Source organism: Notechis scutatus, chromosome 4 (genome assembly GCF_049901735.1).
Source record: "Notechis scutatus isolate UNSWTSFEM ecotype Mainland chromosome 4, rNotScu1.2, whole genome shotgun sequence".
NCBI classification, from domain to species: Eukaryota; Metazoa; Chordata; class Lepidosauria; order Squamata; family Elapidae; genus Notechis; species Notechis scutatus.
In genome coordinates, this window is record NC_142012.1 from 91,569,483 (window position 1) to 91,592,347 (window position 22,865).

At 38.3% G+C, this 22,865-nt stretch overlaps 1 protein-coding gene across 3 annotated transcripts in view; it reads left to right on the forward strand.

Annotated features, from left to right (window-relative positions):
* LRRC20 (leucine rich repeat containing 20) overlaps positions 1-8,642 on the forward strand; it is a 77,706-nt gene extending 69,064 nt beyond the window's left edge. For all 3 annotated transcript variants that reach the window (XM_026681258.2, XM_087964099.1, XM_087964098.1), the window contains exon 5: positions 4,801-8,642. In XM_026681258.2, coding sequence (XP_026537043.1) covers positions 4,801-4,946 — 146 coding nt within the window. In that variant the 3' untranslated portion in view covers positions 4,947-8,642. The remainder of the gene's footprint in view (positions 1-4,800) is intronic.
* Positions 8,643-22,865: the final 14,223 nt, after the last annotated feature.

Genomic DNA, 22,865 nt, shown 5'->3' on the forward strand with positions numbered 1-22,865 from the left:
CAAACAAAAGAATTTACATATAGATGTTTATTAAGTGGGGAAAAATTAGCTTTTCCGATAAGCAGGTTTTTCATTGGAGACAACGTGGATATGCTGGAGACCTTGACATTCTGAAAGGAGATAAATCTATTACAGAGTATAAGAATAAAAACTCATCAGTAAGAACAAATTTGGTCTCTATAGATGTGGCATCTATTGTATTGATGATTTTCCTTTTTTTTCCACACTTGGATGTTTGCCATGTTCTAAATAACATGTTTCATCTGAAGATTGAAGAAACCGTGTCCGACATTAAAAGCAGTCCTTTAAAACAGGCCATCATGTTTGTTATTGGGATGGGTGATTTGTTTATTTAATTTAAACTCCTAGCCTTTTTATTTATTTTTTCTTATTAAATGTTTGTAATGTTATTTTGACATCCCAGGGCGAAACCAAGTATTTTTCAGTCCATCAGAATTTTCAGTCCTGCAGAATTTTCAAAATTACTTACAAATATTTATGTCCATAGCATTGCTATAAAGACATTTAAGTACTTATTTCAAACTAAAAGATTTGTTTCAAAGTATTATCTGAGGTTTGGGGGATTCTTTTTAAATGGAGATACTTTTTCTATCTGTATGTGAGTTTAATAGAAAAATAGGAAGCTGCTTTTTATTAAATTAAACCCAACCTGGCTTAATTTTATTTACATTATTAAGGCTTCAAGGCTTCAAGATGCATGAATTAGCTTATAGCCAGTTATTCGCTTATATTAGCCTATAGCTTTTAACTTTTTATTAAAGTTGAAAAATACACAGATAAAAACTAAGACAAAGAAAAATATAAAAAGTAAAAAAAAAAAGTGGCAAGAACAACAAAGACAACAGAAATAAGAAAAGAGAAATGACTTCCCTTTACATCAAGACAATTTCTTTTTTTTTAAGTTTTATTTGGGTTTTCACACACACACAAAAAACATAATACAAGTAAAACATCTTTTTTGAAAATAGCATGGTCCCGGGTTACACTTCTTTATACAGACACAGATGTATGATTTTTTTTTTTTAATAATCAGATGTATGATTTTTTTTTATTTGGGTTTTCACACATACAAAATACAAGTAAAACATCTTTTTTGAAAATAGCATGGTCCCGGGTTGAACTTTATACAAACACAAAACTCAATTTCATGCTCATTTTTGTGTTCTATTCCATATCTTATTACTATTTTACATTTTCTGCATAGCTTCTACCATCTTTTAATTTTCTCAACTTTATTTTGATTATCTCATCTCAATTCAAATCATTATATTTATACTTTTGTCTGTCCTGTTTCAATTTCATATTATCTTTTCTCATTAAACAAATTTTCTCCTGTAGTTACTAATTGGAGTATGACACCTTTTTATCTTTTAATTTTATCCATTCAACTCTTATTTAAACTTCAATGTATACCTTAAGGTTATAACATTCAATATAATACATAACTTCCAATTCCAATTAAATTCTGCTTGGTACATTCTTAAAAGACACACTATATTCTTTAAAAAAAGGATTATAAATATATGTAATTAAAACCCTCATTCCATTCCAATTCAGTTCTATCATTAATATTCATTTAAGTCTTAACATCTTTAACATTTCTTTTCCATTAAATATCTTACTTCCTTGGGGACACATATAATCTTTCCATAATTAATTTTTCCCCTATTTCTCTTCGCTTATGTTTTATAAATTATTAAATATTCATTTTATTACATTTATTTATTAACAAACATTCCACTAAATTACAATAACTATTTTATCCATCATTTTAATCATACATTGTTTCATATTTTCTGAAATTATTTCTATTTCTAATATAACAATACTATCTTATGTACCTTTGCAGAACCTTTTTCAATTAGATTTTCACCCATTATCTCAAAAAAGGCCCTGTTTCTCTATATTTTGTTTCTGTCCTTTATAACTTCCTTTCTTTCTTCCCTCTCTTCTTCTCCCTCCCCTTTTTACCCCCTTGTCTCTCTACTTCTAATTCTCTCTTCTGCATTTCCCTCTTCCATTGCTTTCTAATTTTATACTTATTTTTCGAACTATTCTTTTTGGGGGTTGTTTTTCCAAATCTTAAAACTTTTCATTCTCTTGTTCATTTACTTGTTCAATTACTTGTTCATTAAAGATGGCTTCTTCTTTGTCCCAATCTTCTTGTTCTGCAGGCGTTTCTTGTTGTTTCTCATTGTTCCAAATCTCCATTTCTAAGAATTGAAATACGAAGCCAAAAGAACCTCTCCCTTCTTGTGCATCTTCTTTGTACTTTTTAAGTTCCGTTTTCAGTTCTTCTAAAAGTGGTGCCATTTTAAACACTTTTAAACAACCACCCGATTGATTTTAGTCATTCAAATGCAGTAACCAAAAATCCAGAAGTCACCAAGTAATCCAAATACTCCTGAGCTGTTTCTTCTTACTTCTTTTTTCACTTTCTCTTCCTGGGGTTTTACTATTTTGTTGCCATGTTTCAGTTAAAATATATCTTTTAGAAGTCTTGTTGAGATTTTGCTATAAGTTCTTTTTAATTCCAGGCAGTCTCCTCCCTTCCAGATCCTGCCCTTTTATTCTCTCTCCTTTCCTGCTTTCAAAAGCTTTTAAATATCCAGAAATCTTTATTATCCCCTTGACATTTTATTTTCAGCTTAAATGCCTATTAATGTCAAAGCGGATTTTTTTTTCCAATTTCTTGGTTAAGGCTCTTAGCTGTCAGTATAGGGAAAAGAAGAGGAGAAAAAAAACCCAAATCGTTTCCCTTTTCTCTCTCCTTCGCTGCTTGAAAATCTTCTTTGGGGAAAGTGTTATTTTTTTTTTTTTAATAGTTTAAATTCCAGGGTACCTTATTTGTTGCTTTTGCTGTTTGACCCAGTCAACCAAAACTTTCTCTTCTTATCTTCCTCCTGCACATTCTTTTCCGGTCGAGTTCTTTGGGGTGGCCATTTCTGACCACCGCTACAACCGCCTTCAGGAAAGGGAGTAATGGCCAGCTGAGGAGGAGAGATGCGGCTCTCCTCAACCCTGCAGGCAGTTTCCCCCCTCTTCACCACCTCTACGGGGTGGTTTACCCCGAAACCAGCTGGCTTGGGGCGCTCCAGCGGCGAGCATGGATCGAAACCACGCAGAGTCGCGGTTTCGGTCTGTCACTGAAGAAGCTCAAACTGGAAGCCACATCAAGACAATTTCAATAATTTATCACTTTTTCTAACATTCCAACCAAAAATATCTAAATGTCTTATGGAGATCCTCAGTTCTCCAGATCATAGTTGTCGCAAAGGTGCTTTTTCAAAAGGCAACTGTACTGAAGAAGCTTCTGGATGAGAAGCGGAATATCTTCAAGGAAAAACAAAGAAAGTCCAGTTGCCTCTTGAAAAGACACTTTTGGTTCAAAGAAAGATCTCTTCATTGCATATCTTATCTCTTATCTATACACAAACTATAAAGCCTTGTCATTCGATCTTAACCAGCAAAACTCCATTAAGAGTTACCAGAAATAACAACACGTATATATTCATTTTAATGAAATAAATCGATTTCATACTGCTTTACTTTTAATACAGTAGCTTATTTTCTTTAAAAACACAACAAAAAATTTCTTTGCCCCATATTTTATCTCTTATGTATAAACGAATATTTAAACCCTCATCATTTAAACTTAGTCAATGCACATTCGTTTAGAGCTACCAGAAACAAGAACAAATTAAAAACCTTCATCTTTAATCTCTTGAAAGAATGTCCCACAAGTTAATTTTATTGAAGACTCCCAGCTGCAGCTTGAACAAAGTTGACTGCCCTTCAGCTCCCAGTGCTCCAAACCTGTGTTGTTGTTTTTGGGACACAAGTCATGTTCCACTCTTTGTGATTCCCATGGACCATAGCACACCAGGCCCCCTGGTCCGTCACTATCTTCCAGGGTTTGCCCAAATCTCATCTCATCCTCTGTAATTTCCTTTTGCTTTTGCCTTCAATCTTTCCCAACATACATAATAATACAAACCTGTAGGAGATTGCTATTTTATGGTTTTTTTCCAAGGGAGCAACTGTTTTGAGCACTTCTGGGTGATCCCAGCTTCCCTCCTTTATCTGGGGAGAAGTTTTGAGGTGTCAATCCATCTGTTGGCGCCTTGTTCTGTAACAGTCATCAACTCTGCCAAAAGCAAAGCTACCATTGCTTCCCCAGAAGTCCAGTTTATAACCTTCTTATCCATGGATGGGTGCACCTGGCCTAACTCTGTACAGATGTAAATTTAAAACCAGTCCTTTAATATATTTGGGGAGACAAAGGTGAATCTTAGGTCTGAATAACTGACTGGCAGTGATATACCCTGATCAGTAGTGGGATTCAAAAATTTTTACTACTGGTTCTGTGGCCGTGGCTTGGTGGGCGTAGCTTGGTGGGCATGCAGGGGAAGGTTACTGCAAAATCCCCATTCCCTCCCCACCCCACTAACCTGCTTTCCAGCTCCATTCTCCTGTGCAGGGCAACAAAAGAAGACCTAGCCAATCAGCTGGGACTCGGGAGGCAGAGAATAGATGGGGGTGGGGCCAGTCAGAGGTGGTATTGGCTGGTTCCCCAAACTACTCAGAATTTCTGCTACTATAAAAATATCGCTAGTTTTGTCACTGTATTACATTCCTCAGATGCATTTCAAATTAATGTTTTGAATATATTGATTATATATATATATTGATTGTTAGTAACATTAACCAATTTCTTTCTTTTAAAAGGAACATTGATAGATGAATTGCGTTTCAACATTCTGTTTCTTCTTCCTATAGATGTTCCTGTTGAGAAACTTGCTTGCATGGAATCTCTGCAGTGTGTGAACTTAAAATCCAACCCATTGAATGAGGAGGTTCGGGTAATTGCCAAGCCACTAATCAAGTTTGACCTTCTGACATCTCCAACTGTTCCACAAATTTGAAGCCACGTCTGACCTGGATTTGCAGCCGTAGGAAGTTGCAGTGAAAGAGGGAAAGGAAATGCCACATTTGCTGAGCTAAACCACTCCTAAGCTGCATCGCTCTGCATGGGTTAGGTTTATGAGCTTCCAGAGTTGCAAAAAGTGTGATGATTTTTTTTTTGCAAAGTGATGGCGGTTGCAGCCAGAACTATTATGTGCTAAACCGTGGATCTGTAGAAAATAGGTGACTAGAGAGGACACTTTTCATTGAATGGTGAAAAGGAGAGAAGGGAGGACAGTGCCTTTCTAGGCCGTAACCACAGAGAAAGAGGAAGGGCAAAAGTGACCAACTGTGTGCCTAGGAAATGTTTAGATGGTGTGGATGTGTATAGCTGAGAAAAGAGGAAATCAATCTGTGATTGGAAAATTGCTTGCAAGTTCATGAAAAAAGAACAGTTTTCAACTTGGGTGAATTTAGATTCCATTCTTTCATGTTTTATCTTCTCCACTTATATGCAAGGAAAACCAAGGAGCACTTGTTTCTTTACTTACAGTGTTTGCAGAGGACAATTAAATACATCAAGGATAAATATACATCTAGATTCAGAGACACTCTAAAAGATTAATGTGGTCTTAAGAGTACAAAATATAACCTATTAGCTGTCAGGTGCAAAAGATTAGGATGATACATTAAGTTACAACATAGAAAATTTATTCAAGCCTACACACAAGAATCTAGTCAAGTAAAGTTCAGTACTTAATTGGCGATAAGTGTCAGCAGAATTTAAGAGGAGTTAGACTTGGACTGTTTCTGGGAATATAACAACTCTAAGCTGATGACAAATTTAACTCCACCCACTAGTTCCGTCAGCTCTTCACCTACATAAACTAAGCTATTCGGTAAAGATATGGATGTAAATCTAATTCTAGTTCAAAACTATTATTATCTACCTGGAAGTAAATTCTTCTGATAATTTTTGTGCTGTATGAAACAATATTTAAATTTGTTACAGTTATTTGATTTACATTGGTTTGTGCTTCCAGTAGCCTGTGACATCATTTGTGGATTTTGTGCCCTTTATTTATGAAGCATCTTTAGCTGTATCTTTCTTGAAATGAAGTGCTCTGTTGTTCCTTAATCACCCTGAAGAAAGAAGCCTGGGATTACTTTTGTTGTCCTCAATTATGGAGTTTTCCATTTCATCCCTTGTTACCGTACAACTTGAATTGACAGCTTGTTATTTATTTTGCTTGTTAGTTATTTTGACAGCCGTTTTTGCAGAAGCATCTTTAGACACACAGTCCTGGAAGACACACTCACCAAATGCCACTTTCAAGATAAAACTAGTGGAAATTTCTAAACAATAAAGATTCTTGGGAATTGCAGAATATTTCTGCACACAGATGGATAGGTAAAGTGCCAGGATCAGATCATACACATTCTGCCTTTAGATGAGGACTGTATGAAATGTATTTTTCTGATCCAAAGAATGGTTGCTGGATATTCCTATGAAGAAAACTAAAGGAGGCACCTCCAGAGTTTGCACTAGTTAATCCCAGTCTTCAAAAACCAAGCAAACCTATAAAGGAGAATATTTGTAGCTCAGGGTTGAAATGAGGGGGTCCTTGGTGCTCTCTGAACCTGGTTGTTTTCTTGCAGATGTTTCATTACCCAAACTACTACATGACATCATCAATGCTAATCACTAGCACTGATGATGTTACCTAGTTAGGGTAATGAAATGTCTGCAAGAAAACAACCAGGCTCAGAACTGAAGAAGCTTCTTGGGTGAGAAGCGAAGTGTCTTCAAGGAAAAATAAAGGAAGCCCAGTTGCCTCTTGAAAAGCACCATTGGGACAAGCATGACCTGGATCAGAGGTCTCCAAACTTGGGCAAGTTTAAGACTTGTGGACTTCAACTCCCAGAATTGCTTAATGAATTCTGGGAGTTGAAGTCCACAAGTCTTAAACTTGCCAAGTTTGGGGACCCCTGACCTGGAATACTGAGTGTGATAATAATAATAATAATAAAAAACCAACTGAAATCTGGAGATGTGAACAATATATAAGAGCTTTATTATTAAGCTTTAGCAAAAGGGAATTCTGCTCATGGCAGGAGACATGGTTCCCAGGAAGGCTGGGGTTTATATACAGGTTCAAATATACAGTCTCTGCCCCTTTCCTGGATTCACAATCTATCCAAGCTACATATCTCCCTATGCCACACCCTTATTATTGTAGCATACCACCAGTTTCCTTGTCCTTGGAAACTACTCTCGTTCTCATGGCTTCCTGTTATGGTCCTGTTATGACTATCTAAGCACAATGGATCATTAACAGATTTCCGTTGGGTCAGAAGAACCCAGCATCTCTCACATTTATCTATAAGCCAAGATTACAAACACCTATTCCAGCCAAGAACCTTACATTTTATTTTTAAAACATAAGTTACAAAACAGTACATGTTTATTAGATATAGTTATATAACTGTCCAATAATCATTTCATAGTTCAAATATTGGATAAGTATGGCTTCCCTTCTGTTCTTCATTTTCTCAGGTATAACTTATAATATATAATTTCCACATATAACACTGAGAATCTTCATAGACAACCAGGTTCAGAGAGCACCAAGGACCCCTCACCAAGCAAGCCTCTTTATCTCCATAGTTGCAACTGGGTTGCTTAAATTACTGTAATCCAGGAAGGGATTTTGATCCAACTTCTGTACTTCCTGGGAAGACTGTTAGATAACACTTATTTTGTGTCTCCCACATAAACACATTTGCCTAGAGATAGAAAGCGGATGAAATGTCATCCCGTTTCACTGGTCAGTTACCTTATGTGCTGTCCTGTTCAGGCCTTAGCTTGAATGCATGAGTATGTGACATGGGAACAGGCCAACTACCCACTTCCAAACCAGAAGACATTTAAGCAAATGTGATAGAGTAACTGGCATAGAAAAAGAAGTGTGGCTTCCTTTGATAAAGTTCTATATCTCTGTGGCTTCTTCCTTACTCCCATTTTAATCAGTTGAGTCTGTTGAAAGACTCCTTGTTCTTTGAGATAGTGGCTACTAATGGGGTCTTCTTTCCTTGACTGTTCCCAGCAGGTTTAACGATTTGCACCCTGAATGGAATCTTGCTAAATTTAGCAGGGAGATTAAAAGGACAGGAAATGACTGGTGGGATATAATTTCAACATTTGAATTTAACAAAATTCAGAAGAATGGTTTTTATACGGTAGATATGAACAGTAATGTCAGTTCGCCATTATTCTTCATCAGAAATGAGTTTATTCCCATTTGAGAAAATAAAAGGACTGGAACTTTGCAGGCGATACAATCACTTTTATAATTTGCTGATCCCTTGTAGACCTGTGAATGAAGTGTTACTGTGTTGTGTATTTAAATGGAAACCTATATTTAATCTTTGCCCCTGGAACAACCTGGCACCCATAGGAATATTTAGTAAAAGTAAAACGTGGGTTTATTTGCTGCCTTATTTTTAAAAATCTAAAAAAAACTGCATGAAATTCTCATTTTAAATAGCTACAGCATAGTAAAACCCAGTTGTAGTTTATTGGGAGGTGGGAGAGACATTCTTGAGAAATGTCCCTTCCCTGCCTTCTCCCCCCCCCCTTTTTTTTTCTTCCTTTCAGAGTGTAATTGTCAAGATTCTGTATTTTGACAATAAAGAACCTGAGTTTGGGAAATCAAGTGGCTTCTCCGAGTGATTTTGTGCAGATACTGAAATACCAGATTCATAGATGAAAATCCAGGAAGATTTCTCAAACATACTGTCTAACTCTAAAATCTATCCACAAGGAGAAACGTAGAATCACCACACAATAACCTCCCCCAAAATCTTGCCTCAGTTCAGTAAGATTGTTCAGAAGCATACTATAGTCAATAACAGAAGTGGGCAACTATGGCTGTTTTACAACCTGTGGATTTCAACTGGCTCAGGAATTCTGGGAGTTGAAGTCGTCAGGTCATAAAGGGGCCATAGTTGTCCACCCCTGGTCAGTAATACAAGAGCAGTCGAGGTCCAACAGAATCATTCTATAAATCTTACTTCCAGCAAAAACCTTGTAGTGGCTAAGAAGGAGACTGCCATTCCAAAGTTGGAGCCGGAGTAAACTGGATCCAGATGAAATGTTCCACTTAGGCAATCATGAAGTTGGATCAGCAAGATACACTCTAGGGTAGAGGGGTCAAAATCAAGGACCATGGGCCCACAAAGGGTGCCCTGGAAACAGCAAAGGACCAGCCTGCGGTGCCTGTGCCAGCGAAAACCGAGTGGCCCTCCCGAGCTCCGTTTTTGCTGGCAGAGGCTTTCAGAAGGCTGTCCCAAGACATGGGAACCGTTTTCACTGGCAGAGTGCTTGAGCCACCATAGGTGCCCCTGACACGAGTGATGTCAAGCTGGCCACACCCACCATGCCCCCCCAGGACAAACACAACCAGGGGTGGGATTCTACTGGTTCGGATCAATTCGGGCAAACCGGATGTTAAGGTTACACCTGGTTCGCTGAACCAGTATTTCAATCTAAACTAGATATTCACTTTCTTTAAGAATTTTGGAATAAAAAGTTGGATTAGTGCAATTCACTTGTTAAGGGTTTTACAGATTAAGTATTTCTCCTGTGAATTTAAGATGATTTTAATTCAAGGAAAGATCTACTTCCAAGCTTATTAGAATGCCACACAGAATGAATGCTAAAAGGGATTAGTTGTTGACTTCAGTATGCTGGAATTGTAAAATAATTGAAGCGAACTTACATCCATTAATTTGCTAATATGGTTTAAGCATGTGAATATGAATTTTGAATGTATCCTTATATTAAAAAATTTGAATTCACTGAACATGAGGTGTAGCCAAAAGAAAAAAAGATTATTATTTTACCACAGAAAGATGCCACTAGTTTAGATTTGCAATCTTATACTGCTGTGTGTTTGCTCTGTTAATGAGCTGGCTTGTATCCCTGACATGGAACCATTTACCAATGTTACTCTCTGTGGCTACTGTTCTGTTTAAAATCATTGTTAATTACTGAGAGTGCTACAGGATTGACAGTTTCTTTCCTCTACCGTCAGTGGTAGGATTCAATTTCTTTTACTACCAGTTCTGCGGGGGTGGCTTGGTGGGCGTAGCAAGGGAAGGATACTCTAAAATCTCCAGTCAGAGGTGGTATTTGTCGGTTCTCTGAACTACTCAAAATTTCCACTACCGGTTCTTCAGAACTGGTCGGAACCTGCTGAATACCACCTCTGTCTACCATCTATGGTCCCTTTATAACTTGTGGACTTGAACTCCCAAAATTCCTAAGTGTTGTGGTTAGCCAGCAGCAGGTGCAGATGGCTGAGGAGAGCAATGACTCTGATGAGGGGCCAGGACCATCAGGGAGTGGACTGCTGCCTTCAGAGATTGTGGGGGCTGGCAGCAGTGACGAGGAGGTTCCCAAGGAGCCTGTGCCAAGTGCATGTGCATGAAGGATTACTCGGAGGAAAGTACAATTATAGCAGCACAGGCGACTCGGGAGTAAGGCTACAAGGTAATGGCCCCTCCCTCAAGAGGATAAAAGCCAGGTTTGGAAAAGCGTTCTTTGCAGATAGCAAAGAAGCTCTGAAACTCAACTGGTGGACATCTTAGTTCATGTTTGAAGAATTCTGTAAATTAGTTCTTATCTCTGGGTTTTTGGCAGCCTTGACAAACAACTTGGCAAGGCTCTTTCTTGTCGGAGCTAATTTTTGGAAAGCAGCCTTTTATCTGAAAAGGAACAGAATTGTGATTAAACCTTAAAAGGTGGGGGCTACTGCCTTTGTCTGTGTTTGCTCTCTGGGAACCTGGTTGAGTCAGAACACTGAGCCAGTATCCAGAATAATGTCAGTTTTCCAAGTGATGAAATCCATTTAAAAAAAATAAAACAAAGTCATCTTCCAAGACAAATTCTTTTATTTAGGAAAGCATCAAATTGGCAAGGTCCATAGTAATTCCAGATCTGACATAACCCGGAATTACCCCACAATATTAAAAGTTAGAAACAACCCCCAAAAGTCACATTCTCCAATAGAAGTAATTCAACGTTGCTTGATGTCATAAATCTCCACCTCAAGAGGCATAAGCACGGACAGCTTGTTTCCCATGGGAAGAAGAATCACCTAGCCAAAACAATTCTCTTTATCTCCACTCCTCCCCCTTTTAGGAATGTGGCAAGCCCGAAACCCTTCCCCCCATGACTGCCACAGAGAAAGTAAGAAAAAGAATATATACTAAGCCTAACTAAAATGGCTACACATATATGTCCATTTCAGGTTTGACAGGGAGTTGAACCCCACAAATCATAAAAGAGCCATAGTTCCCCACCATTGGCCTATATGCTAAAGCAGGGGTGTCAAACTGAAGGCCTGCAGGCTGGATCTGTCCTGCGGAGTGCTTAGATCTGGCCCACGGGGCCACCCAAGGACTGGCCCACAGAAAATGGAGCCCGGGGGGGGGGCATGCCCATTTTTGCTGCCAGAGCGCTACAGAGGCTATCCCAGCCGAGAACAGAGCCTGGAGCACGCCCAGGCCACCACAGGCGCTCCAGACATGAGTGTCATCTAGCTGGCCATGCCCACCTGGCCACGTCACCCCTGCCCTCCACAGACAAACACAACCCTGATGCGGCCCTGAATGAAATTGAGTTTGCTAAAGCAACACAAATTTTAATCATTTCAAAAAATCTTCACACACAGAAAGGAAGAACATAAAAATGAAGAACATTTCTAAAAGAAAGCATTTGTGGGTAAAACAGGAGCAAAAAAATGGGAGGGAAATCGAAGATTAGTTCTAACAAACATTAAAGCTACAAGTTTTAGTTGTAGCTCAATGGCTATTTTCTGTTGAAGAATGGACGGGATATGATTCCCCTATTGCTAAGCCATTTTTTCCAATTTAGTGAGCTGCAAATGTATTGCAGCATAATTGGCTAGGAATTGTGGCAATTATAGTCCAATTCATCTTGAAAAATAACAGGTGTCATCTGTTTGTCTCCTGAAAAGGATTCAACAGCCTAAAGAACTTAAGCAGAAAAATATGTGCATGTAATGATATTCAGTAAAATATGGATTTTCTGTTTTATGTTCTTGGGTTTAAAAAGGGGGCCAGCAATACTCCACCACGTTTATTAATATAACATTGATTAAACATCAAATAATATTTACATTCTACTCAGTTAAAATAAGAGCTTCAAAGGCATCCTGGAAAACTTATGCAACATTTTTTAAAAGGCATCCAAATTAGACAGCTTTATGACATTCAGAGAGTGAACACAATAAAGAGGAAAAAAACTCCATCTCTGTATATATCAAAATGTTATTATTAAATATTTAACACATATTGTTTTGTCCATGCTATAATGGGAAAAAACTGACACTGCCTCCAGTTTATTTCTTGCATTTCTCAACAGTTTCTTCTCAGAAAAATCTAGCAAAGTCTAAGGATATCTTAGATTGTTGCTCTTCTCAAGATGCACAGGGGTAACCCGAAGAGATAAGAAATCTTGCTTGAATGATTAATTCCTTGGGAACTGCATCAGGCTGTGTGTAACACTGCTCCCCAAGAATGAAAATAACCCTGAAAGAAAGATCTGAAAAAGTGATACCCAAAAGCTGACCTAACTTTTACTTCTGGATTAGTATTCACAGTCTACTTCTTATTAGTCATACAGATTAAAAATGAAGTAATCTGTTTTGGAAAATTACTGTGGGTAGTTTGCACACTCTCAGTCAATTTCTATGTCCAGATCCAAGCAAATATAAACACACCACTTGGTTCAGCTAGCAAAAGGATAGGAAGTTAATATATCAAACACCAGGAAATATTGAAAATTAGGGGAAAATGAGGCACACTGTTATATAGCTGTAGCAAAATATACAGAAGCTTTCAGGCCCACCAGAATTAATACTGTAAGTAATTATCACGGATAATCCCCTCCAAAAGATTATTAAAGTGATACATAACAGTAACTGGGGTGGGAAGCCCCCCCCCGAAGAATGAAATATTTTGAGAAATATTAAAAAGGCAGAATATTATATTTCCCTAAATGAGAAATGGAGAAACAATGTTATTTTAGAGGCAGCAAGCCGCCTCCAAGTCTCCCTCCCCACCAGCAGAAACTGAGGAGGCAGCTTTAAGAAATGCAGATTTGGTAATCCATTTAAGACAGGATTAAAAATGCAAGGAAGCCAGCACTTTAGTCTTATTGCCACAGTGGTGGGATTCAATTTTTTTTTTACTACCGGTTCTGTGGGGGTGGCTTGGTGGGCATGGCTTGGTGGAGGACCGACTTTTCTAAAGCTACATTTCCCACTGAATCTTTGACTCATAAGCCCCTCAGCGGGTCGTGTGAGCCTCCCCACCCGGCTCACCCATGCAAGGATGCAGAAACAATCAAGTGTGTCCTTTCTTTGAAAGCACCCGTGGTGCAGCACACATGGTGAAACACAAGCAAAAAAAGACACCTGCGCTTTCCTTTGCCTTAAATTGCTTCTGAAGAAATTGATTTCTAAGAAATGGGCCGTAACAAGGAAAACGACAGCGGGGAAGCATGCCTGGATATAGAAGCAAGAATCAGGTGGCCAAACCTGTTCTGATCTATTGCAGGTGGCAAGAATGTTAGGTGAAGTGTTGAGAAAAGAGAGGGAGGGAGGAGAAGAAGGAGAACAGGAAATTGCAGAATGTGGCAGGTTCCCCCAATCTGGCAACTTTCAGACTTGTAGACTTCAACTCCCAGAATTCCCAGCCAGCATGGGTGAAAATCTTTCTTTTTACATGCCAGTTGCCATTTTAAAGAAAACTAGTCAGGCTGGATTGAAAAGCACTTTATGGCCCAAAGACACTCAGCATTTTTTCTTGCAAAGTCGGAATTTGAATGTTATTTTTCTTGCTCCCAGTTTCAATGAAGGAGAATATTTGTAGCCCAGGATTGAAATGAGGGTTCCTTGGTGGTCTCTGAGCTTGGTTGTTTTCTTGCAGAAGTTCACACTGACTCTATTAGTACAGCCTTGTGTTGGTATTTTCTATTTGATTTGAATAGATAATGCCCCCCCAAGCATTATTTCAGCACCAGAGGTGAGGGAAGAAGTTTTTGTGATCAATGTGTTGCTAGACTGAAATTTCATCTGTTCCTGTTTTCGCCTTTAGCTTTCTTATTTTCACCTCCTTTTTCTTCTTTATTATTTGAAGACAGTTTTCTTTGCTGTCAGACCTTTTGCTTGGCAAAAGTGACCATAATACTTTTCCATTGGGGTCAAATCTATGTTGAGTCTGTACTGGCAAACTGGTATCTGGCCACTCATGTTTTGTGCATGTGTGTGCGTGTGTATCTCTGTGTGTGTGTGTGTGTGCGTGCATGCGCGCGGCACATGTGTGTGTGGTGTAAACATACACATGTATATCAGAGGTGGTATTCAGCAGGTTCTGACCAGTTCTAGAGGACCAGTAGAGGAAATTTTGAGTAGTTCGGAATACCACCTCTGACTGGCCCCATCCCCACCTATTCTCTGCCTCCTGGGTCCAAGCTGATCGTCTGGGTCTCCTTTTATTGCCCTGCACAGGAGAACGGAGCTGGAAAGCAGGTTAGTGGGGTGGGGAGGGAAGGGGGATTTTGCAGAAACGTTCTCCCAGCAGGGGGGAGGGAATGGAGATTTTACAGTATCCTTCCCCTGCCACACCCACCAAACCATGCCAGGACCACCGAGCCACATCCACAGAACCAGTAGTAAAAAAATTTGAATCCCACCACTGATATATATGTATCTGCATATGTGTGTGGACAATAGATGAGAGAGAGAGAGAGAGGGAGATCAGGACTGTCAAACTCGTGGCCTGCAGACCGGATGCATCATGCGCTGGCCATGCCCACACCTGGTTTAGCGAAGGGGGAAAAAGATCACAATATGTCATGTGATGCCGCCATGGTGATGTTTGACACCCCTGATATAGATGATAGATAGATATATAGATTAATATGATAGGTAGGTAGGTAGAGATAATAGATAGGAGAGAGGGAGGGAGGGAGGGAGAGATAATTTGTTGTTCTAAAGAGTGACTAAAGACTAAAGCAGGGGTCCCCAACCACGGTCCGCGGACGGTACCGGTCCATGGAACAAGTCCTACCGGGCCACTGGTTTGCTGGGCGCCGCCATCTTTTTTTGATGAAAAAGTGCTTCCGGTGAGCTTTTCCAGGTAGAAAGCTCACCGGAAGCACTTTTTCATCAAAAAGATGGCGGCGCCAGCTGATGCCGGTACCGGGCCGCGGCGCCCAGCTGATGCCGGTACCGGGCCACGGCATAAAAAAGGTTGGGGATCACTGGACTAAAGAGTCACTAAATTGTACTCTTCCTGACCCATATTTGCCCAAATTCATGTTCGTTTCATTGATGATACTAATACATATGTGTGTGTGTTTGTGTGTCTGTGTGAATACACACACACACACACATCCATATACATATACACTGTGGGAATCTCCTCACTCCTAGAAGAATGAAATATTTTGGGGAATATTAAAAGAAGCCAAATATTTTATTTCCCCAAAGGGAGAGACATGCCTTTAAAGACAGAAAGCAGACTCAGTCTTTCTTAATGGCTTCCAACAGATATTTTGTGCCCATCAAGAAAGATTGGGCCTATCTTCCGGTTTGGGCTTCTTCGGCGACAGACCGAAATCGCGATCGTGCACGGTTTTGATCCGTGCTCGCCGCTGGAGCGCCCCAAGCTGCCCGGATTTGGGGCTGAAGCCACCACGTAGAGGTGGTGAAGAAGGGGGACCCATCAGCGGGGTTGAGGAGAGCCGTATCTCTCCTCCTCAGCTGGCCATCACTCCCTTTCCCAAAGGCGGTTGCAGCGGTGGTCAGAAATGGCCACCTCAAAGAAGAACCCGACGGGACAAGATTGTGCAGGAGGAAGTTTAAAGGAGAAAGTTTGACTGACTGGGTTGAATGGAGAACATCTATTTAAGTTACCTGGAACCTGAATTTTAAAGACTAATACTATTCCTAAAAAAGATTTTAAGCAGTGAAAGAGAAAGGGAAAGGAAACGGAATTGGCTTTTTTTCCTCTCACATTGACAGTTTTATTGACTTGGAATGTTAAGAAGAAGAGATTCAGATAAGAAATTGATATTAATCCACTTTGACATTAATAGGCTATTTCTAGCTGAAAATAAAGTGTCAAATGGATAAAGATTCTTGGATAATTTAAAATTTTTCTTTAAAAAAAGAAAGAAAGCAGCGGAGGGAAAAAGGAAAAAAGAGGGTAGAATCTGGAAAATGGAGGAGACCACCTGGAACTTCAAAAAAATTGATAGTGGAATTTTAACAAGGCTTGTAAAAGATACATTGTAGCTGAAACTTTGTTACAAAAGAACAAAGCCCCTGGAAAGAGAAAGTGAGAAAAGAAGCAAGAAACAGATTTGGATTATTGGATGATTCCTGGAATTTTGGATGGAGGATCCTAATGAATCAAAATAAAATCAATTGGGGGTTATTTAAATTTTTTTAAAAAATGGCATCACTCCTTGAAGAGTTAAAAATGAGACTTAAAGAACAAAAAGAAGAAGCACAAGACGGAAGAGGATCTTTTGGCTTAGTATTTCAATTTTTAGAAATGGAGATCTTGAACTATGAAAAACAACAAGAAACACTGGCAGAACAAGAAGGGCGGGACAACGAAGGAGCCATCTTTAATGACCAAGCAATTTTAAGCAGGGTAAAAAAGAGAAAGGGGGGAAAGGGAGTTAAAAACTTAAGCATTGAAGTAACAACCAAAAAAAGAATAATTTGAAAAGTAATCATAATATCAGGAAGAAGCAGAAGGGAGGATCACAGAAAGGAGAATTAGATAGAAAAAGGGAATAAAAAGGGGAGGGAGAAGAAGAGAGGGAAAAGGGAAAGGAAAAGAAGCTACAAAAGACAGAAACAAGATATAGAGGTACAGGAAAAGCATATAAGAATTAAAGGTATAAACCTATTTAAAAGACACAGAGACAATGGTTAAAATTTAACTTGAGAGGATTCTGCAAGGGTGCATGGGATAGCATTGTTATATTAGAAACAGAAAAGGGTTAGAAAATACGTTAGATGATTAAAGTGATAGAAAAAATTTCTATTGATGTGTAGTGGAATATTTGTTTGTAAAGAGAATAAGGCTCTCAATGATTTAAAAAGAACGTTTAAAAAAAACTGAAAAGAAACATGGAAGATTTTTATCAGTTGACAAGATGAACTTGAATAAGAATAATAACTTTGTTGACTACTGTTAATAACTATTGTTTGGTCTTTTATTTAAAGACAGTAATAAGTAAAATATGAAATATAGATGATTAAAGTGAAAGACAACTGATATTACTCGGTAATGTTTGTTAAAAGAAATAGAAATGTAAAAGATTGTTATTAATATTAATGGCAGATCTGTACTTGAATAGAATAATTATATCCATTTACTATTGTTATACATATATACACAGATATATATACATATATACTTTTTCTTTTAAGAATTTAGTGTGTATTTTTAAGGGAACGTACCAAGCAGAATTCAATTGAAAATAGGTATGTGTTATAAAATAGAGGTTAGAAATTGAATGTTATAACTGTAAAGGTGTAAATTTTTAAACAAGATTTGAAAAAAGATACATAGGTGTTTCACTCCAGTCTAGTAATTACAGGGAAAAAATTGTTTTATGAGAAAAGATACTATGAAATTGTAAACAGGACAGACAAAATTATAAAAATATTGATTAGAAAGATTTTAAAAATTAGAAAAAGATATATAATTGAATTAAGAAAGGAATGAGATAATTTAAAATAAGGCTATAGGAAGTAAAGAAAGGGAAAAGCTATTGAAAAAAATTGCAAAAATAGTTATAAGATATGGATTAGAATGTACAAGATAAATATGTATTGAGTTTATGTCTGTATGGAGAAGTGATAACCCTGGGGCACGCTGTTCTAAAAAAAAAGATATTTTATGTGTATTTGCATGTTTTGTGAAAACTTAAATAAAACTTTTATTTTAAAAAAAAGAAAGAAAGATTGGGCCTGCCAATTCACAAAACAAAGGACTTTCACCTCCAGGGATGGAATTAAAATTTACATTCTCCTCCACCCAAATTCTAAGAACAGGCCATGACACTTAAGGTTTAGGACATCATAGGATGAACTCACCACCATTTACCAAAAGACACAAGCCCCTTCCTTGCACAACCCCCAGAACAATTCAAACTTCAAAGTCACAGAAACCTATAAAGATCCATCCACTCATTCCACAGTTTGGTCAGCTGTCCCAGAATCACATGCTGTTGAAGGTTCGGCTCCTCAATAAACCAACTTTCTTTCTAATCAGCCTCCATTTTATTCCCAGCTTGGAATAGGACCAGGATATTCTTTCCAAAAGTACCCACAAACATACAGAGGGAGAATTTTATTTTCTCTCTCTCTCTCTCTCCCCCCCCCCCCCATGTGCTCCATTTTGCCCAAGACTTCAAACTCCATCTGGTTCTGTCCACCATTAAACCATCCTTCCAAGCAGTCTCCATGTTTCCAGTGTCTTTCTTCAAATTTGGTACTGAACCCAGATGGACATTTCTTCCAACACATGTGTGTGTGCATTTGTGTTTGTATATATGTATATCAGTGGTGGGATTCAAATTTTTTTTACTATCGGTTCTGTGGGCATGGCTTGGTAGGTGTGGCATGGCTTAGTGGGCATGACTTGGTGGGCATGGCAGGGGAAGGATACTGTAAAATCTCCCTTCCCTTCCAACCCCTGGGGGAAGGTTACTGCAAAATCCCATTCCCTACCTTCCCCACTACCTGCTTTCCAGCTCCATTCTCCTGTGCAGGGCAACGAAAGAAGACCCAGCCAATCAGCTGGGACTCGGGAAGCAGAGAATAGATGGGGACAGGGCCAATCAGAGGTGGTATTTGCTGTTTCTCTGAACTATTCAAAATTTCCACTACCGGTTCTCCAGAACTGGTCAGAACCTGCTGAATACCACCTCTGATGTATATCTCTGCCTATATCTTTGCATGAAGATTTTAATTTTTCTCTGGGCTGACTCTTGCCTGCCTTTCTGCCACTTTGATCACCAAGTGACAGTTCCCCATTAGATTCCCACATGAAGGTATTACTGTTCATTAGAGCTATTCCACTTTGCAGCAGCTGCTTCTAATTTCAAGCAGTATTTTTTTTTCCCCTGTTCAGCAATTAGGCTTGCCCAAACCACCAGATAACAGAATTGACAGAAACAGATATTTTTTGATCTAAAGAGAACTGGCAAGGCTGAACTTCACATTTTTCCTCTGGGGAAGCAAAAACAAAGCACAAAAGAAATGAGGAGTTGAGGTGTATTTTGTCAGAAATGCTCATTAAGAAGCAGCTATTGCTCTACTCTTACATAGGAATTTTAATTTGTCAAAATCTGCAGTCACTTTCTACCAGTGTTGAGCATTTGTGTCAGGTAGGGCAGGGGTCTCCAACCTTGGCAACTTTAAGACTTGTGGACTTCAACTCCCAGAGCAAAGCTGGCTGAGGAACTCTGGGAGTTGAAGTCCACAAGTCTTAAAGTTGCCAAGGTTGGAGACCTCTGAGGTAGGGCATGAAGAGAATTCTTTTATTTTCTTTACGTATCAATGCAAAGACCAGGTGAGACAAATAATTTCCAGAGAATGTAAATTACTGGTAACGATTAAATATCGTTTTAATTTGCCTCCCTCCTCCCTCAACTAGATATCCACTGTTAGGAATAACATAGGTTACCTAACGTGGTTTGGGTAAAATAATATATATAAACTATGATAGTGATTGTAAGTGTGTGTCACTTTAACTGCAAAGCATGTAATTTTGGGTGCGGCTGTAAATCGCCATAAGAGGGAGCAAGAGAACTTGATTGATTGCTGGCTTACTGAATTGCTTGCTGACGATGATGGATTGTTAACTGCGTGTTCTCTGCTGTTGCTGAAGAAAGGAGGTTTGACTTCTTCATATCTCTAACTGTGAAGAGATATATTACAGGACTGATATTTGTAAGTTTACTGACCTCTTTTTCGACACTGGACTTTGCAACCGATTAATCCCCGGACGGACCGAACTAGTGTATGATATATGGACTGTTTGACTATGCTATAACTATTACTGGAATAAACTATTTAACTAGCACATTGTATCTGTTTTACTGAGTGTAAGCTACAATAACGTTTATCTCACATATTTGCCTGACTGCCATGCAGATTCTGCTAGGGTGTATATCCCTAACACTGGTTATGGGCCCAGCTGCACAGTCAGACTAACCAGGATATAACAGGCTTATATAAAGTGAGAGTTTGTGTAGTTACACAATACTGTAAACAGACAGCTGTGTTTTATTAATTATAGTTTAATATCCAGAAAAAGATGGCACAAGTCAATTTACCAAGTTTGTCTCTAATATCCAAACTGGATGGAACAAACTATGTTTCATGGTCTATGAAATGCAGCCTACTTCTACGCAGAGAAGGTTTGTGGAGTATAATTCAAAACCCACCAGAGGTAGATGCATGGGATCCAGAGGATGAGGATGATGCCCAGAAAATACAAGAATATAAACTGAAGAATGAGCAAGCTCTCTGTATAATAGGACTGACACTCTGTGACCAGCAGCTTGTCCATATTCGTGGAGAAGAAACAGCTGCAAAATGTTGGGAGAATTTAAAGAAGATTTATGTTCGAGACAGTGTAGGAGCACATATAAATCTTACATGGAAACTGTTCAGAACACATCTTCAAAAGAATGGAGACATGTTAACTCATATAAACACAATGAAGAGAATTTTTCAGGAACTGCATGAAAAAGAACTTATCTTCACAGAACTACATCAGGTTTATATAATTTTGTCTTCGTTAGATGAGAGTTATGACGACTATGTAACTTCACTTGAAGTACTGCCAAAAGATAACCTCACATTAACTGACATTACTGGCAGATTAATTGAAGAAGCCAGGAGAAGGCTTGAAAGGGATCAACTCAGAAGGGAACAACAACCACAAGAAGATAAAGAATCTACGACAGCCTATACAATTAGAAAATGTTTTAATTGTGGAGGAAAAGGACATTTGGCTAGATTCTGCATGAAAGGAAAACGCTACAATGCCAGCCAGAATGCTAAAAGGCATCAAAAGGATGAAAAATGCTTTGAGTTAGCCATGTATAGCAACGAAACTGTGAATAGTAATTTATGGGTTGTAGATAGTGGAGCATCGCACTGCATAACGAAAGATAAGAAAAGATTTGTTAAGATGTCCACAAGTTCACAGCAAATATCGTTAGCTAATGGCTGGAAAATGAAAGCAAAAGGTGAAGGTATTGCACATTGTTCTTGCATAAAAGAAAATGTAAAAATGTTATATGTACCACAACTTAAGTTTAATTTGCTTTCGGTTAGAGTTTTGGTTAAACTAGGTTATGTAGTTACCTTTAGGGGAGAAAACTGCATAATAGAAAAAGAAGGTAAAAAAGTGACTGCAACTTTAAAAGGTGAACTGTATGTGTTAAATGATAATCAGTCAGAGGTAGCTAACACAGTTTATAATAATGTTAAACCTCATGATGAATGCATACATTTGTTACACAGACGTTTAGGGCATATAAATTTTAAAATGCTCAAGCAAATGGTTGAACTGTCTGAAGGTATAAAACTGAAGCCTTGCAGTAAGTATTTGCACTGCAATGCTTGTAGTAAAGAAAAAAGCAAGGTAATACCAGCAAATAGAATAAATGGATTTAAGACAAAGGAACCTCTAGAGGTCGTATTTGCTGATATTATAGGTCCTAAAAAACCAAGTGTGGGAGGTGCTCGTTATATATTAAGTATAATGGATCATTATTCTAGATATGGTTTCTGTTATTTAATGAAGAGTAAAACGCGGAAACATATCAGAATTTCTTTAATTGGTTGAAGTTTGCAGAAAGAAAAACTAAAAGGAAACTAGTAACTCTTGTAACTGATAATGGTACGGAATTTATAAATAATAAATTCCAAAATAGACTGAAGATGGCAGGTGTTGAATATAAAAAGTCTGCACCATATAGGCCACAACATAATTCCTTTATAGAAAGACGAGGCCAAACAATACAGGCAATGGCTCGTACTATGTTGTCGGATTCAGGATTACCTGAAACTTTGTGGGGAGAAGCAATAATGTGTGGTAATCATATATTGAATAATGTTGTTAACTCAACAACAGGTGAATTACCATTCACACGGTGGCATGGTAGAAAACCTGACCTAGGCTACATGCACACATTTGGAGCACCAGCATGGGTGCATATTCCTACACAACTGAGACATAAAGGGCAGCATAGGGCTAAAAAGTTATTTTTTGTAGGTTATGAATCTAATCACAAATCATACAGATTCTGGGAAAAAGGTACACCTAGAGTTTACTGTAGTGCTAGTGCACAATTCCTTGAACATGTAGGATGGGAAAAACTGGAACAAGATTCAAGTAAGGAAGTAATCATAGAAACCTACAAAAGACCAAAATCACATATCAGTAATAAGAAGAGTACAATTAAAGAGGAAGTACAGGAAGAGCACATAGGACCAGAAGAGGAAGAAATAGATGAACAGGAAGAAATAGATAACCAGGGACAGGTAGTACAAGAAAGTCCACCTGTAAGCCCTGTAATACCTAGACGATCAACACGTAAAACCAGACCACCTGACAGGTACCAAGCAAGTGTAGTTTGCCAAGTTAGTAAAGTTCCAACTACTGTTGAAGAACTTAAAATATATCCAGTAAAGGAACAGGAAAATTGGCATAAAGCAATGGAGAAAGAATTAAATTCATTAAAACAAATGGAAGTTTATGAAAATGTTAAATTACCTCCAGGTGAAAAATCCATTGGCTGTAAA